Here is a 17,150-nt window from a genome sequence, read left to right as displayed (position 1 = left end):
CAGAATCATGCTCAAAAACCTAAATAAACCTTTTTAGTTTTCTCCCGCTGCCAGGCATGACTCCCGTTACATTACCAAACATCTTCAGAAGCAGTTGAGAGAAACAGGTCTGGAAAGTAAACTCTCATGCTCGGTGTGGAGCCGTTAGGTAAATACACCGTGTTTTACATTCAATGCTATGGCTTCATAAACGTGGGTAACAAGCTCCACCAGATGCACAAATCAGGGATTGTTGTTAATGCAAATATCCTTGTATGGGCACTGAATGGGGTGATGATGACATTTGCATACATATAGAGCTTAAACTGGAATCAAGGGGCATTTTTTTTTATATTTTTTTTTATCATGAAACCATATAAATTTGCTAAAGCATCATCTCTTTAGTTCATAGTAGAGCTTTTTATTTACAGCTATTCTGATTTGCATACGGCATTTTTTTCAGCAATCTTTCCCTGCGATGCAGCCTATTATTTTAAAGAGGGTTGAATCCACTCACTGACATATGGAAAAAAAAATAAAAAATAAATGTCTTATTGCACAGGGTTTCTGGTTCCTGCTACTGTGGTAAGACATTGTTTCTCTCTCGTGTCAGACAGCTTGTGTCCTCCACGGGCTCCTTGCTTCTCGGAGGGATCTGTCGTAAGGAAGAGTAGCAAAAAAAGAATTTTTCAGCTGGCAGTTTATGAAGAGCACAATGAGCGTCACAGTCAAGAGCAGAAAGAAAAACAGAATGATGTAAGTCACCAGGTCGGGCTTATTTATTTCCCCTTCTTTTAACACCCTGGCTGTTGACATGTACAGCGCCGAGGAGCTCACGGGTCTCTGGGTGCTGCTTAGGTAGGGCGTGTTGGTCTGAATGATGAGGTGAGCTTCGGTGGCACTGGTTGAATTTAGCAATTCACTATACATGTTCTTGCTTAAATTTCCTCCACGGCAGAAGTAAAGAAGGAGAGCACACACGGTCACTCTTTGGCATAGGAAGGGAATAACACTGCTGCTCGTAAAAGGCTGGGAGCGAGCCGCATTTTGTCTAGGAGCAAAAGCAAATTAATTCCCTCACACGGCTTAGGGAGTTTCTTTTAAATCTCCGTGGCTCCTAGTTACAGCATTCATCCCCGGCTAGGAAGGAAAACCGGTGCGGGTACCTCAGTCCTGCAGCGTGGGGGCTCCGGGACCGTGGGGTGTGCATGGGAGCGCTCGGGAGGCAGCGGGGCTTCGGTGGGCGCCGCTCGCTCTCGGTCAAGGGGCAGGCACGGCGGGCTTCCAGGTGCTTTTCTGAAGTGGGATGCACGCAAATCCGGGGTTAAACGGGATCTGCAGAGAGAGGCAGCTGCCGCTTTGGCATCCCGCTGGGTTCACGGTCGCCGATTTCTGACCCGGGATCCTCCTCGCTGCTGAAATCCCGGTGCTGGGAAGCATTGGTGGACTTCCTTAATCCCAGTTAGCGGCACACCGGGTAGCCAACGTTCAGAAGCTGGGCTTGCTGCTTTAGCCTTCCAGGCATTCCTTTTGGCTGCTTTGTGAGACAAAAAATAAAAATAAATTAAAAAAAAAATCCAAGACCAAGGTCCCTTTGTTTAAAAAAGAAAGAGCAAAAAGCCTCCCCAGAAATTGGAGGGGGAGCAGTTTGGAAACCTCTTCTCTGCCCTTGCCTCACAGCGCTGCGAAGTGGGACTGTGCAGAATTGTGTCAAACGGGACTTTTCCTCCCGACAGAGGCTCCGCTGCGGCGTCACTTGCTACCGGGGGAAGGGAGGAATTGCACGGGGGTGCCGGCGGGCTCTGAAGTCCGCCGTGTCTGGCAGTGACATGATGCTAAGGGAAGAGATCCACTGATAAAGCCTTGTGAGAGCCCGGGGGCTCTGCTGAGAGGTTCTGAGCTGGGGGAGGGTAACAGAGGATGGGACAGAAAGAAAATTGCTTCAAAATCTCTTTCTTCTTCAGACCTCTATTGTTAAAATTGCTCTCTCTGGCATAGATAGAAAATGCCTTTTTTCTTCCTTTTTTTTTTTTTTTTTTTTTTTTCCACTTGGGCCCCAGCACGCTCTCCAGCCTGACAATTAGCATGTTAATTTTTTATTTTTTTTTTTTCATCAAATTGCTTTTATGCTGCTATTAGCTGCTGGCTGCTCGCCAGCTCCCTCTCACACTCTCACTCCCGTGCATCAGATAAGCCCGGTTAATACTTCGGGTTAGCTCAGTGCCACTTGGGAAGGGGGCAAAGGGGGTTGGTGAGGAGCAGGGAAGAGAGGAGTGCTTGGGAACTTGACAGAAGAAAGTGTCAAACACGCTCTCCATCCCCAGGGTACCGGTCCCAGCAAACATTAACGCTGCTTATGATGAGCCATTGCAGCTGACGGTCCAGGGAGGTTAAACATTTCAATTAGCATAATAAATGTTTCCGCCACGAGAGAGGGAATGAAAAGAGGAGAAATCCCCAGGTCAAGCAGACTTAAATCAAAGAAAACAAAGTCTCTGCTCGAAGGCAGAGCTCCTCAAGGCCTTGTGCAGCATCTTCCTGACTTTCTGACAAGCTGTGAGTGCCTGGGGGAGCCCTGTGGACTTCCAGCCTGTCTCTGAGGCAGGGGGTGGCTCCCGTGTCCCTGTGGCCTCATGCACACATCCTTCTGCTCCTGGACCTGCCACTACCCGTGTGTTTGCCTCCAAGCCTTGGGTCAAGAATTGAATTCAAATGGAGATGTTCCTCTACAGTTTCTGCTGATTTTATTTTTATTTTATTTTATTTATTTTATTTTATTTTATTTTATTTTATTTTATTTTATTTTATTTTATTTTATTTTATTTTATTTTATTTTATTTTATTTTATTTTATTTTATTTTATTTTATTTTATTTTTTTTTCCCCTTTTCAGCTGAAGTGAGTTGACTCCCATATGCTGCTCTCCAAAGAGCCCGGGCTCTTTTCCCTGTCTGTTTAACACCAGAGCAGGAGGCATGGCTCCTCCTGGGGACATTTCTCCTGCCTGCAGAGCAACCGTGGTTACACATATTTACTCTGCATGGGTTCAAAGAACAGGACAGAGAGGCAGGCAGCCAGCACAGGGGCTGGAAAAGTCAACAGAGTCATAAAAAAGCTAATATAGTTTGCAACTGTTTTACCTATCATGTCTCCTTGCAGTCAGGGAGGTTTGGAGCAGCAGCGGGACGTGGATGGCTGGAGGTCTGGATGTCTTCCCAGCACCCTCCCCTCTTCCTCCCTGAACTTCTGTCCAGTTTAACCAAACTTTGCGTCCTTTCTTTGCTTGTTTATTTTGTTGAGTTTGTTAGTCCGTAGGAAAAGCAGAAAGGCATCTGGGGGCTGCGCGCTATAAATAGCAAGGAGAGTCTACGTGTTCTACTTTAGCACAAAGTTTATTAAAAAGGCTTGTCTGCAAATGGTACCAATTCTGCAATAATGGGGGAAAATGCTGCAATGGATGCACATAAGTGGCACATCAGGGGACACTCCTGGGAGCCACCAGAGGTGTTCCCAGGGGCAGGTGGCACTGCCAGGAGGGCTCTGAACCTCCCCTTTCCCTCCTGTTTGCGTGCAGGTTGCACACACAACACAGAGCCCAAATATTTTCCCTTCTGCTCCAACAAAACGTTATCTCGTGCTCTTGAAAGATTTGTTTTGTGCCCTGAGGATGCAATCGTGCAGCACCAGTGCCATCGCTTTGGGCTGAGGACTGTTGCTAATGGTCACGGTCCAAGCACCTGGCAGCCGGTGCTGGAATAAATCCTCTGCGTGTTTTACAAGCGCTCTGTGTGCGTGCAGGTTCTGGAGTGTGTAAAACTCCTCCTGTGTTTTGGCTGTCTGTCTGAGGCTGATAGAGAAACAGATGAGAAGCCCTGGGAGTAAATCAAATGTGTTTTCAACAGCACCATATCCGGGCTTAATCTCAAAAAAAATAAATTGCCATAAATAATACTTTAATTGCAAAAAATAAGAGTTGATCCTTTCCCTCTGTTTTCCTTAATTCAGAAGCTCATTTAAAGTCCTCAGTTCCTTGTAATTTTTCCTCATTATCTTACTTCTTACTTAGTACCTTTGTTGTTGTTGCTGCTTGTTTTCTATTTCTCTTTGTTTAAGGTTTCCAGCAGATAATGACTTGTTTTGGTAAGGTTTTAATGTGCGCTGGAAGTGATGCTGCAAGGACACACATCGAGGCTCTGGTGGTGCCTGGAGTTTAGCAGCAATAAACCCCTGAGTGCTGCGGCTTCCTGGCATGCTTGGAAGCTGGGCCAGTGTCCTCATCCCTGATGGTATCACTGGGATGAATCCTGGGGCCCAGGAGGCCGTTGCTGTCATGCAGACAGGGCTGAGCACCATTGGTGTGTTGTGAGAGACCCGAATTCTTCATTTGGGTGCCCATGCCCAGCAGCTCCTTCTGCTGCAGTCAGTTCTGCCCAAGTAAAGGGGGGAACCTTGAGGGGTTGCTCAGCCCCTCGGCCCCTTGCTCAGCCCCTTGAGGGGCTGCTCACCCATTCTGGGTGCTCAGCCTGGGGTGTCCCACCTGGATGTTGTCCCTCTGGCCGAGCCCAGGCCATTTATTTACGGTCATGGTGATGCGGTGGCAGCTGCGGCCTAAGCTTGGCCCAGTCTTGCCGTAGCCTGATACAAATCCTGGCATAAAATCCCTAGGGCTGAAAGAAGGGAAACCAGCGTCTGTGAACCTCAGCACCATTTGCTGGAGCTCTCTGGGTGGCCTGGGCCATCGTGTTTGCTTTAACAAACACTCAGCCAAGCTGCAAACAAACAGGATGCAAATCTTAGAGGGTGACCGGTGCTTGGGGTTTGGTTGTGCGGTGGAAGGCTGGAGCCTTTCCCCGTTTCCAAAGCGGTAAATAATGCATGATCTGTCTCCTCCACGCTTACGCAACCCCTACCATGATAAATATCAACCGAGGGAAATGAGAGTGGAAAGAGGCATTATCTTTCTCGGTAATGCAACCATTTACAATCTGCGTTACGATTCTTCTGCTCTGAGGAGTAAGCGGCAGTCGGGGGGATTGTTTCTGTTAGCAGACCAGAAATCACAAATCATGGGCTGTAATTTTCCAGTGTCACTTAGAAGCAGCCTTAAAAACTTAAAGAGGAGAGGAAATAAAAATAATATACAGAGGTTGTTTCCTTTTTTAATCCCTCTGAAGTAAAACACTTATTTCCAAGTGCCTGAGAATCAAATATTGAGGACTATATGTTCAAAGGCAGGGTCTTAAAGCTAATCACCAGACACTTAATGAGGGGATGTTGCTTTCAGTGCTTAAATACAGATCTGGATGCCTGAAGAAATTGGTCCAAGTGCTGAGAAGCCTGGATTTTTTTTTTTTTTTATTTTGTTTTAGGAACTTGTGTCTCATATTTAAAATTGAGCTCTAATATTATGTTTCTCGTGATGTGTTTTCACCAGCTGAAACAGAAACATTTAGAAGGTGTCCAAAGAAGTCTGTGGGTCCAGAGAAAACGGGAGCTTGTGTGCATCTTATCACGGCTCAGCCCAAATCCTTCATTCATCCCTGGGTTGTGAGGAGCCGTGTGATAGAGCAAGCCACGCTCCATCAAAGGATGGGGATAAGCACCCTGCACCTCCTGCCAGCCAAGTGAGTTTTGCCACTGCTCTAGCAGGTACGGAGAAATAACTCAGGCTGTTGGGTGAACCCTCCCTGCCATCCCATCCCAAGGGTTTGTGGCCTTGTGTGGTAGCAATGAGGGTTCTTCCTGTCCTGAAAAGAAGTGGTTTTGTCCCTGCAATAGCCAGCTGGCTGCATACAGAAGCACAACTGCTGCTGTCTGGTGCAGCCAGGAGTATGTGGATGGCTGTCCAGTGATGTTCCAGGAAATGTAGTATCAGAGTTTGTGCATGCAGCACATGGGTGTTTTGGAAGTAAAACCAAAAGGTGCAATTGCAGAAAAAGGTTCTTTTGTACCTCCTTTACCTCGTAGGACTGACCACTAGTCGTGAGACACCATTTTGTGAGCTGAGCTGGGTGCAAAAGGCAGTTGAGAAAAGAAGGGACAACGCGTTACTTCTCATTGGTTTTAGTTCTGAATTCATCTTTCAGTGCCAAAGATCCCTTACCAACCTGCGAGATGAGTAAAAGGCAACACCCATCCCATCCTGAATACATCCTTTAGGGATCAGCACTGTATTTGGGGAGGCTGTGGTGAACAGCACTTTTCACCTCTTTCCTATACATGTCTCTTCTCAAATGGAATAGAACAAGCCTCTCTCCAGGCTGCTGCAGAAAGCACATCCCACCTGCATGTAGCCCTCCTCCTCCGTGTCCCACTGGTGTGCTGTAAAACTTCGCATTTAACCATATTATTGGCTTCATGTAGGGAATTGTGATCAGGCAGGACTGCGTGTGCCCACCAGCTTTTGTGAAAGTGTTGAACTCCCAGCTAGAAACCCCCTTTCTCTGGCATCACCCTGTTTTTCCCTACCTTACTCTTGCGAGCATTAGGTTTTTGGAATGAGACACGGATTGCTAGGAAAGCTTCACAGATCATCACGGGGTGTTTTATTATTGGAGCTTGTTTTTATTCATTGCTTCTTGCTTGTCTGGTGTCAGAAACGGTTCCTCCTTTTTTGCAGACATCTGGGCATGATCTGTCAGTGATGGGAAGCTGTGGCAGTTTCTGTCAGGCAGTAAATGACAGGTTGGGTAGATGGGGTTTCTCTTTCTTCTTGAGTTATTGATTTATGGTTTGTTTTTTTAAGGTCCTCGATGACTAAATTTTGAGAGGAGCCAACCCCAAGTAGTGAGGGTGAGCTATGAAAGCTGGGTTATCCCCAGAGAGAAATATGAAAGTTTCCTTTACAGCCAAGGGGTGGCCTAGACTCCCTGCACACACGCCAAGCCTCTTATCGCTCTGATCAAGGTCTGTACAAGTGGTCCATTTTGCAGCCCACATTGAAAAATGGGCTTGATAATACTTCCTCACCCTGCAGAGGTCCTGAGCACTGATCACGGAAGGTGGCAAGGTGCTCTAATGCAGGAAAAAGGGAGTAACAAACCAGCTAGCACAGCTCCCCTGCCCCACGTAGGAAATCCTCCCTCTGAGCACTGTTAGGGCTTGTGGTGTGCGTGCTTCTCTGCTTGTGTAAGGTAGTAAAGCAAATGGATTGCTCAAGGTCGACTCTTTATTGTTGGTCGTGGTGTGAGCTAAGCCTGCTTACAGTGTCAGCTCTGAGAAATATTGTTCACACGAATGGTGCTCACTCATGGGTTCTTGGGTGCCCTTTGGAGGAAGGAATGAAATTGAATGTAAAAGCAGCACATCAGCCTTCTCAGAGCAGGCATAAACCTCAGAGGTTTAGAATAACTTTAGTTTGGCAAGTACCAAACTCTGTGTGGCTACTGCTTTAAGGCACATTTCAATCTCTGACTGTGAAAAATGAAAAGAAAACTGAACACAGTGTTCCTCAGCAGGCCAGGGAAGAGCGCTGATGTTTAATTGTTTGTGTGCTGCTTGATAAAGAAGAACAGTTTTATAATTTCTAATTTATCATTCATAACGGTCTGACTCAACAGATCACATTGCTGGTTCTTTGTAGCTCTGAGATCTTCTCAGAGTTAAGAAGAAGCCTTCTGCAGCACACTGAGAGCATCTCTGGCAGCGGCAGGGACAGGGCTGCCTCGTCCACTCCATACCCATGGTTTCTGTCAGCTGAACTCTTGTCTCCCTCACTTAAGTCACCTGGACGGTGGCAGAACAAAAGGATTTATTTCATTTTTTATTTTCTTTTTGATGAAATCAGTAAGAAAAACAACCCCTTTCCTTCTTCCCTTCCCCAAAAGACCTACACATGTACAAGAGAAGGACTGATGGAGGATTTGAGGGTGAAGTTGTAGTTTCAATTCTTACAGCAGAGCTGAAATGTTTGTGTTGTTCACTGGACGTATTTGCCCAAAAAGCAGGAGAAAGACTCATAGCCCTGTAGGTCAGGTTTCTATGTCTGTTTGTGCCACCTTTTGTGAATCCTGGAGAAGGACTGGATGTACATTATCAGAGTTCCATATTTAGGTTAATTTTATAAGTGGCTATGAAATGTCCTGGCCTGCAGCAGGCCCAACTTTGAATCAGATGAAATCAGGCCCTTTCCTCATCTTCCAGATTTATGAGTTAAATCTAGGACAAACATCTCCTTGTTTCTGTGGGTGGTTCCTGGTCAGGCCTTTACGGGAAGTGAGGTTTGGTTTAGGTTATTAATGGGTTTTTATAACCCAGGAGAAAGAGGACAGCCCGGCTGCTAGGCAGAGGTGGAAATGGAGGTCTGTAAGAGCAGAGCCCAGCGAGCAAGGTCTGCTGGAGGGGAAAGAAAGCACTCAAATTCATCTCGGTTTTCCTGTCCGCAGGGCTTAGCCACGTCGGGCCTGGCTCCTCACCCTCTTCCTTTACTCTGGTGGCTCCCTGGGTGGGTGTTGTTGGCTCTCAGCAATCATTGCCTAAAACTGTAATTATTATTAGTCAAGGAAAGCTATCTGTCCCCAGCTGTGAAACTAACAGGACAGGGCTGCACCGAGCTGGGCACAGCCCTTGCTTTGGGAGGCTGTAGCTCAAAACGAGGAAGAGAAGCAGCAGTGCTGGTCAGCCACCCCCAGTGGCACTATACAGGCTGTGCTGGTAACAAAACCTGCATGTCCTCACCCGCGTCCAGAGCCCAGGTTGCCCTGGCCATCAAGTTTCTAATACAGTGGCAGGGGTGCTTTAAATGCTGTTTTCCATGGGGCAGTGCTGATCAGCTTTCAAAAAGCAGCAGGGAGAGGTGCTTTGTTGTAGGGCAGTGGCTCCTCTGTGCAGCACTCAAGCACGGGGCAGCCTGGTATCCACTGACCAGCACCCAAGGGAGCTGGAAAATGCCCCAAAGACGTAAAATGCAAAATGCATCAAAGACGGCTGGACAAATATGCTTACGGAATACACTAAAAAGAAAATCCATCAGCCTGTAACAGAGATTACTTTAATCATCTAAAATCTTGTTGCTTCTGGAATATCTGCTCTTTCATGGAGCAAACAAATTGGTTTTTATTCCATTGCTATAACTTCACGGAAATGCATTTGACAAGCTCAGTAACCAAAATTATTTAGGATAACAATATTATCTTTTTCACATCGATAACAGCGGTCATAAAAGGAAAAGTGCGTGAAATATAAAGCCAACAGAAATACCTCAAATCTTAGACCCTTGAAATATTTGCATCTTTTATACCACAGTTGGTAAAATAAAACTTCACCTGACATTTAACTTTGCAGAGGAAGGTGGTGTTATCAAGTTATTCCTTTTGGAGACGAGGCAGTAAGATGATGTTCCTCAGTCATGTGCCTTGCCTATATGGAGGCAAATACATTCCAGTTGTATTTAATTAGTTTTGAACCTATGCTTGTGAGAAATACAGCACAGTACTGTTATTAAAATTCATGCTTTATAATAATTAGTACAGTTAGTGCAGTCTGTGCGAACTGCAAGCTATTAACTTTGATTAATGGTGGAATTATCCAACTCTTGCTATCATTTAACCCGTTGCTAAATTTTTAAGGAGAGAGAAAGGTTGTGATCATTCTCAAAGGCTACATCAGGCCAGCCATTAATTATGAATACTCATTAATTATAACAGATTGTCTGCCATAAAATCTCTTCAGCTGAACTTTTGAGTTTTTTAGTAGGGAAATTGTGACATATATAGGCGGAACTGTCCCTTTTAAATTGCTGAGGTTTTATCTCTCATCGAATCCATATCTAAAATTGAGAAAAATGACTAATATAGTTAGGAAACCCATTTTTCAGAAGATCAAAGTCATAAAATTCTGTTAATTCCCTTTGAGACAGAAATATGAATTATAGTTAAGAGACTTTTCCCTGTAACTTTTTTGTTTCATTTTAAGCCTCCAATTGTTCCCCAAGCTAATCTCCCTTTGTATTCTGCTGTAAACTAATTTGCTGAACTATCAGGAGGCTAAAAAAAAATCTCTGTTTAAAACTGTCTCTTGCAGAAGCAGCTTTAAAAGCACACATCCTTCTGAAGAATAAAAGTAATGCCCTACTCCTCCTTGTCCCCAGCAAACACCTCTGAAGCTGAGGGTTGCCTTTGGTCTTGTTTTCCAGTACTTATGTGAGAGCGCAGGAATGTTAAGCATGTTGTTCACAAGTGAAAGAGACATATTTATTTTAATATATACTGTGACCGGTTGGGAAGCTCCTTGATGCTGTACCTCTGGCCTCCTCCCTAGGCTGGGACGCTCACTACGTGCCAAGGCGGGCGACACCAAACGCTTTGTAGTGGCCATAAGGTGCAGATGGTCCCTTTGTGCAGCACCCTGTGGCAACTTGAGTTTGTGAAAGGAAGGCTCACAAAAAGCAAATGCAGCTTAGTACAACCCAGCACAGCCAGAGTTAAGAGTATACACACTCCAAGCTCGTGGGAGGGGAGGTAAACATTGATATTTTTCTTTAGAAGTTATTTTGTCTGCTCTTCTCCCCTCTGAGCTGCCTTGGTCTTTTCTGTTTGTAGTTCAGGACTCATGGCTTAACATTTATAGGGGAGATTTCAGCTGAACTTCCAGAATGTCTTAAAAGCAGTTTTACCTAGATTTTTAATTCTTTCAGTGCCAGGTTATTCCTAGAGCCACTGCCATTGCTTTGCCCTGTCTCATATTGCCATCTGGCTACAACATCACAAATCTATCTGGCGCCCTATTTCTAGCCCGGAGGCACACATCCTTTCAATTTCTGACAAATTTCCACAGAGGCTTTTTTCCCTTTGATATTTAAGAAAAATCTTGTAGGATGAAAACGTTGCACCGATATTCTTAATGGTTATTTAGAGAGCGAAGTGTTTGGACTTGCTTGAAAATACCCCTGGGCACCTATTTGCATGTGTAGGTGCCTAAATATCTGAGAAAAACGACCATCTGCTGTCTCTGGACTTAGATCCTCAGCGAATACGTAGACTACTGAAATGAAGGGAATTTAGGCACATACATTTCTTTTGATGATTTGTTCTGCTCCTAATTTCTCTATCTCACAGAGGTGTGCGGAGGAAGAATATACAAAAGAATGTGAAGGGCTCTGATAGCTTTGTGCTGTCTGCATGTGTTTTACAGATAACATTATGGAAGATAAGCAGGAAAAAAATTTTTTTGAACAAGTATTCTCCCCTCCATTTTAAAAATACAAATACCTTTGAGCTCTTACTTTATAAAAGAAGGAATTGCTTACCTGGTGGCTAAATATCATTGCCAATTCAAAGGCAATTAATTCCTGAAATAATTTTGAGCCACCTCAAGGTAATTCTTATCTATAAAGATTTTTCTTCCATCTTTTTCTAGTAAAATTTCAGATCAGATGTTTTATTTATGTGAAACTCCTGGATTGGCTACAAGAGAGTATTTGCCCTTGGTGTGCCAGGTTACAAATCATTCTGATTTAGAAAACTGAAATCCATCCTGCTTTATTTGTGCTTTCATTTGGTGCAAAAGAGAGAAGCATTAGTACTCTAATGTGGAATATTTTCTGATCTATGCATAGTGTGACTACTGGAAAGTGATACAAAATTGTGAAATTCAGAGCCAAACAGCATATTTTCCCAGATCTGGGAGGACGTTCACACTGAGATCTGGGTAACTCCCAGAGGGCAACCCCCAGCATTTTGTTTTATATTTTCATCACTAAATCGAATGGACCCTTGAGAAACACTGGAAAAAAATCACTCCTAAGCCTAGAAGAAGCTCCAGATGCTACAAGAGGAAGCCTGGGACAGGAAATTAGTAAATTTATTATTAATTTCAATGGTGGCTCTTTAAATATAAGATCATGTATCGATTCTGAAACTGCTCCATGACCATTTTCCATCAGTGTTGGTGGCATTTACTGCCAAAATTAATTAGACACTCATTGATGCTGGGCCAATTCCCTGACTTGCACGTTGTCAATCAGGTAGAAATCCAAATGTGCGCCCACTCACTAAACCATTTTCTTTCTCTCTGACACCATCAGAAGCACATGACACATCTTGTGGATCATGTGAAAGAAAAGCAGATATGCTCTCCTTTTCACTCTGCTGGGAAAGAAAAAAAAAAGACTCTCAACTGTATAATCATTTTTCTATAAAATAAATTACTTTATCTGTCGTAATACTGTCACACTTCAGTTCTCCAGTGATCTACTTCTTCCATCTGTGTGCATAACTGAAATCTTTTCTACACCTACTCTATGTACTTTCAAGTGTCAAAATCCAGCCTCAATCACTCCTGTCATTAGTCTCTTGTTCCTGACGGGATAGGGGCAAAGCTCCACAGTTCTTCAGTCCTCTTTGGGTAATTTCTGTGCTCACTTTGCTGAGTTCGTGTGAGCTGTCCAAAATATGAGCTGGCCAAGTTTTGTTTTGTTTTGTCACCTGAAGTTTTCCACTTATTACTCTTGAAACTACTGGATATTTTTATCACTTTCTGGGTCTTGTTTCCATCATGACTGTTGCTGTAGTTAGGCGTAATTTCAAGAGATATCCACATTACCCAAATCCTATGAAAGTTGACTTACTGCTTCTTATTGAGTAATTCTGCATGACTCACACTTTATTCTCTGATATAATTTTTTACACTCATTTGCAGAATATTGTTCAGACAATTGAGCTTACTTACCAAAATCACCGTCTTTTGTAGCAAGACAGTGCAATCTTTCTTCTTTCACAAAGCCATTGCAAGAACAATGGGCTGACCCATAAATTGCAACCATCTTGTTTTGCTTAAAATATGGATTCTACTTTGCTAAATGAAATAACGTCAGGGAAAGAAAAAAAAAAAAAGAAACCCTCTTGGAAACTATGAATCTTCACAATTTAATGTGACAACGTGCCTCTCCCACTGAGCCGTGACCTACTTTGCTGACAAAATGCTCTCGTTACCTTCCCCCAAACATGAGGCTGTCGAAGCCCCAGGAATTCGTCACCTCGGGTTTGAAATTGTGAAGTCGCAGTCAGTGCCGAAGGATCCTGCAATGGTTTCCTCACGAAGCAGTCTGGCAGGCACTGTGCTGCTTATCACTTCTCCAGTAAATGCCCTCCCTTCTCATACTGTTTCTGTTTGTATCATTTCTTATCTCTGCTCCATCGTACACCCCACGAATTCAGAGCTGGATGAATTTTGCCATCTCAGGAGAGAATTTGGTACTTTTTTTTGACTGTGCTTATTTCTGGATTAGCTCAATTAAAATGTTTTGCTGTGCTGTTCAAAAAAAAAATTCCCCCTCTCTCTCTCTCTCTTTTATTTTTATTTATTTATTTATTTATTTATTTATTTATTTATGTTTGTAATTTTTACTATAGTAAAGGAATCCTTTTCCTCTATACAACATATGATGTGCATCAAAACTTGGTAGGATGCCTCTTCATGGAGAAACAGGAGACAACAGATTAAGCATCAGCAGCTGTGGGAATGACCTACAACATATGGAACATATGATAATTATCCAGTCTATATTTTGTAAGAGATAAACTCATACTGCTTTGTTAAAACATGCGAGTAGAGAGAATTGGATAGTAATGGCAAGTGACTGCTCCCAGTGATAAAGGTCCTTAACTGTACGATCATGTTTTTTTGGCTCTTCAACTAATGCATACAATCTACTTATCATAGAATCATTCAGGTTGGAAAAGATCTCTAAGATCATCTAGTCCAGCATTTAACCTAGTACTAAAATCCACCACTAAATCATGGTACTACGTTTTGCATCTACATGTTTCTTGAAGACTTCCCATGATGGTGACTCAACCACTGCCCTGGGCAGCCTATTCCAATGCTGCACAACCCTTTACATTGTTTAACAATTTAACAGCTTGTTAAATTCAAGTTTGTTAAACTGCAGAGGCAGCATCCCTTGGATTTTTGTACTGGAGATATTATGGTACTTGTCTTAGCTAAGCGTCACAGCTCCCACATGTAAAAGCTGAGTTTGTCCATCAGGTTTCGTGTTTGTGACTCATAACCAAAGGTACTGATCATAGCACATAGACATACCATTATCACCTGCTGAGACAATGTTCGGGCTTATTATTTGGTGCAGATGATTAGGTTTTAATGCCACAAAGAATCATTACAGTCAGAAGCTAAATAAATGTTTTGTCAGCTAGAAAAATGTTTCAGAGCTTGATCTGGTTCGTTAGCAAAAAGAAGCTTGGGAGATGATTCTAGGTACACCTTCATGGGAGACGTGCTGCATACTGAAAGGCTTCTCCACCTGCCAGAAGAAGTACCTGCAAGAGCTAATGGCCTTGTCCAAATTGCAAATCCTTAAAAGCTGGGGAATTAGCAACTGGAACAAACTACTAAGAAAATGGTCCTTATGTCTTGTTTATGTTTAGATACAACTGGATGCCTTTCAGGGTGTGATTTTGCACCAAACTTAACATCCATCTTATCTCGTACAGAAGGCTGGATGTCATCACCTGTGACGCTCAGGAGGTTGGATCACAGCCATTTCCCTCTGTCAGGGAAAGCCCTTGAAAGTTCGGATACCACTGCCTATATCTCTGGGGAGTAGAAATATTGTGTAATGATATATACCATTATTAAAAATAAATAAATAAATAAATAACATGTGCCTTTGGAATTAAAGAGGTGTACAGAAATGGCATGGTTAAGGTCAAGTTATTTTTAGAGCATTTTTAAAACTATATACCCCTCCTTCCATCCAAATCCTTAAGTATTCTGTTACAGTAAGGTGTAGGCTTCTATGTTTTAAATGATCTGAAGTCACCCTTTGCAACAATTCTCAGACTCTTAGTACTTATGATTTCATTTTGTATTACACTTTGCCTTTTTGCAATACTGCTTTACTTGGATCTACAGAACTAATCCTTGCATGTAGGAAGAAGCTGTCTGCACGGTATCTTCCAGGAATAAAAGGCTCTACTCTGCTGCACTGTTTTCAATAAATATTTTATTATTCACAGTTTCAAATATTCTCCTGTTGAATCTCAGCAGCTGTACTTTTTGAAAATAATGTGTGATTCAACAATGAAAGTTTGCTTCTGAGTTCTGACAAAGAAAAGCAAGCCAGCTCTCCTCTTCCTCAGGGAACACCCAGGAAACTACCAAAGCATCAGGTATGGAGTACATCTCTCCTTCAATGCTCTGAACTTCTTCCTGTTGCCACAATTTGCGTTGAGAGAACTTAATATAAAAGAAATAAGTGTCGTGTAATAAATAAATACTCTCTGAACTTGCAGGAGCTTCAGCTCCTTTATCATACAGTTGATTGGGGAAAAAAAAAAAAGCAGGTGTGATATGAAGAAAAAAAAAAAAAGTCCAAAAGATTTTAAAAGGATCTTGGAACTGGGTTATAGTTCAAACCACAATCTGCCACTGGAGTTCATTTGTCACTAGTGGTCAGATCCTGCTTGCCTTACTCCACAAATAAATGCACTGATTTCACCAAGGTTACTTGCTCTCCTGGGTGCAAACTGTTGTAATTAAGGGGGAGAGGAACATATCCTAACCCCTAAAAGACCTCTTTGTCTTTCCCTAAAATTATGATGCCATCTGATCAGAGAAAAAAAATAAAAAATAAAAATTGTGTCATAAAGCTTGGGCTTAGCTGGAAGATTTGAGAGTTAGATTGTGTGTGTATGTGTGTTTAAATGCCTCTCAAAATGCTGCACATCCACTTATCCCCTTTTTGGATATGCAATTTTCATTCTATTGATTTTTTTGACATATGGTTATGTAAAGCATGTAATAGCAAACTCTACCCATTTACACCTTCCAGAAGGCAGTCACTTCAGGAGTTAATGCAAGATTATTTTTAGTATGTATTCAAGTTTATTCATGCTGAAAGGTAGTAGTTATCTTTTGTAATTTTAGAGTAGTTATTTGAATAAAAACATGAGTATAGTTCCATTTTAACTGCCATGTGACATTTGGGAGCTGGGTAAAACTTCTCCCAGGATGCCAAAATCTCAGAGATTTTTCTTCTGCATCTCAGCAGTGCACACAATACCTGTGTATGTGTTGGGACCTATGTCTACAAACACATAAAATATGAGTAATCTTGTATACACTGAGAGAATATTATACCATAAACAAGGAAAATATCTCTAGGCCACAAGGAAGTGGTTTTCAATGCTTTTTTTCTGTTCTGTTTTGTTTTTGTTGAAATTCAGCTATGCTTTTGCGTCCAAATTCCATATTAAGCTATCACCAGAGGATTTACTAGATAACAATCAGTGGGTCCTCAGCTGAGTGTTCTCCCTAGAGCTGGGTAAATATTTCTGTTAGCCAAGTAACTGAACCCTTTTTCAGTTCATAGACTATATGAGAAGAGGTTGCAAGTTTCTCATGTTTTGGGGTCACTGTTCAGCTAAGTCTTACGTTGTTGTTTCTGCTTTCTAATGGAATAACTAAAAACAAAGAATCTGCAAAACGAGTGTGTAATTTTGGGGGAAGGAGCTCGGTTGTTTGTCCAAGAAGGCACGTAGGGATTTGGCTAGGACAGACTACACAGAGGCACCAGCAAAAGGTCAACAAAATGTATTTTGCAAAATTTTCTTTGTTCCAAGTTTGATTTACAAGAACTTGAATATAAGCCTCTTATTTGGAGATAACTGTGGGTCTGACACTAGAAGAAGCTATGCTGTAAAAATAATAAATGAGTCATGATGATAATGAGGCTATAGTTATGCAATAACAAGTTATCCTTACTTCCTTTGCAGGCACTGCACAATTGCACATTTTGATATTCAAGATAATCTGGGTTGCTCCTATTCTGGGTCCTGTGTTCATACCTCTGTGTAATACCTTCTTGCAGAAGAATTTTGCAGAATAATGACTTTCACAGTCTCTTTTGCAAACAAACATATCATAGAAGTATTTGTTCTACTGGGTTCATTGACAGCATTGTTCAAAGAGGCATTTTATGACATTTCTTCTCCTAATCTATATTTCTATTCAGGGCGTTTTGAAAGCATTTTCCAGCTTGTGAGTCCTAATGAACCAGCCATGTATATGTTTGTGTTTCCTCAACAATAAAATCTTCTAACTCCCAAGCAATGTTTGGCAGCTGGAATCGCATAGCTGCTGTGGATCAATAGAAGGCAGAGTCAGAGCTGTTCCTCTTGTTATGACCAAGTCACAGGAATAAGAAACTGTGTT

At 42.5% G+C, this 17,150-nt stretch overlaps 1 protein-coding gene across 1 annotated transcript; it reads right to left on the bottom strand.

Annotated features, from left to right (window-relative positions):
• Window positions 1–333: 333 nt before the first annotated feature.
• On the bottom strand, window positions 334–1,041 carry SMIM32 (small integral membrane protein 32; the record flags this gene model as incomplete). Its single annotated transcript, XM_032197163.1, has 1 exon — window positions 334–1,041. A coding segment is annotated over one exon (453 nt), but the record flags the coding sequence as incomplete, so codon positions are not given.
• Window positions 1,042–17,150: the final 16,109 nt, after the last annotated feature.

This window comes from Aythya fuligula, chromosome 14 (assembly GCF_009819795.1).
Source record: "Aythya fuligula isolate bAytFul2 chromosome 14, bAytFul2.pri, whole genome shotgun sequence".
NCBI classification, from domain to species: domain Eukaryota; kingdom Metazoa; phylum Chordata; class Aves; order Anseriformes; family Anatidae; genus Aythya; species Aythya fuligula.
Note: the sequence above shows the minus strand (reverse complement) of the source record. Positions and strands in the feature narration are given on the sequence as shown.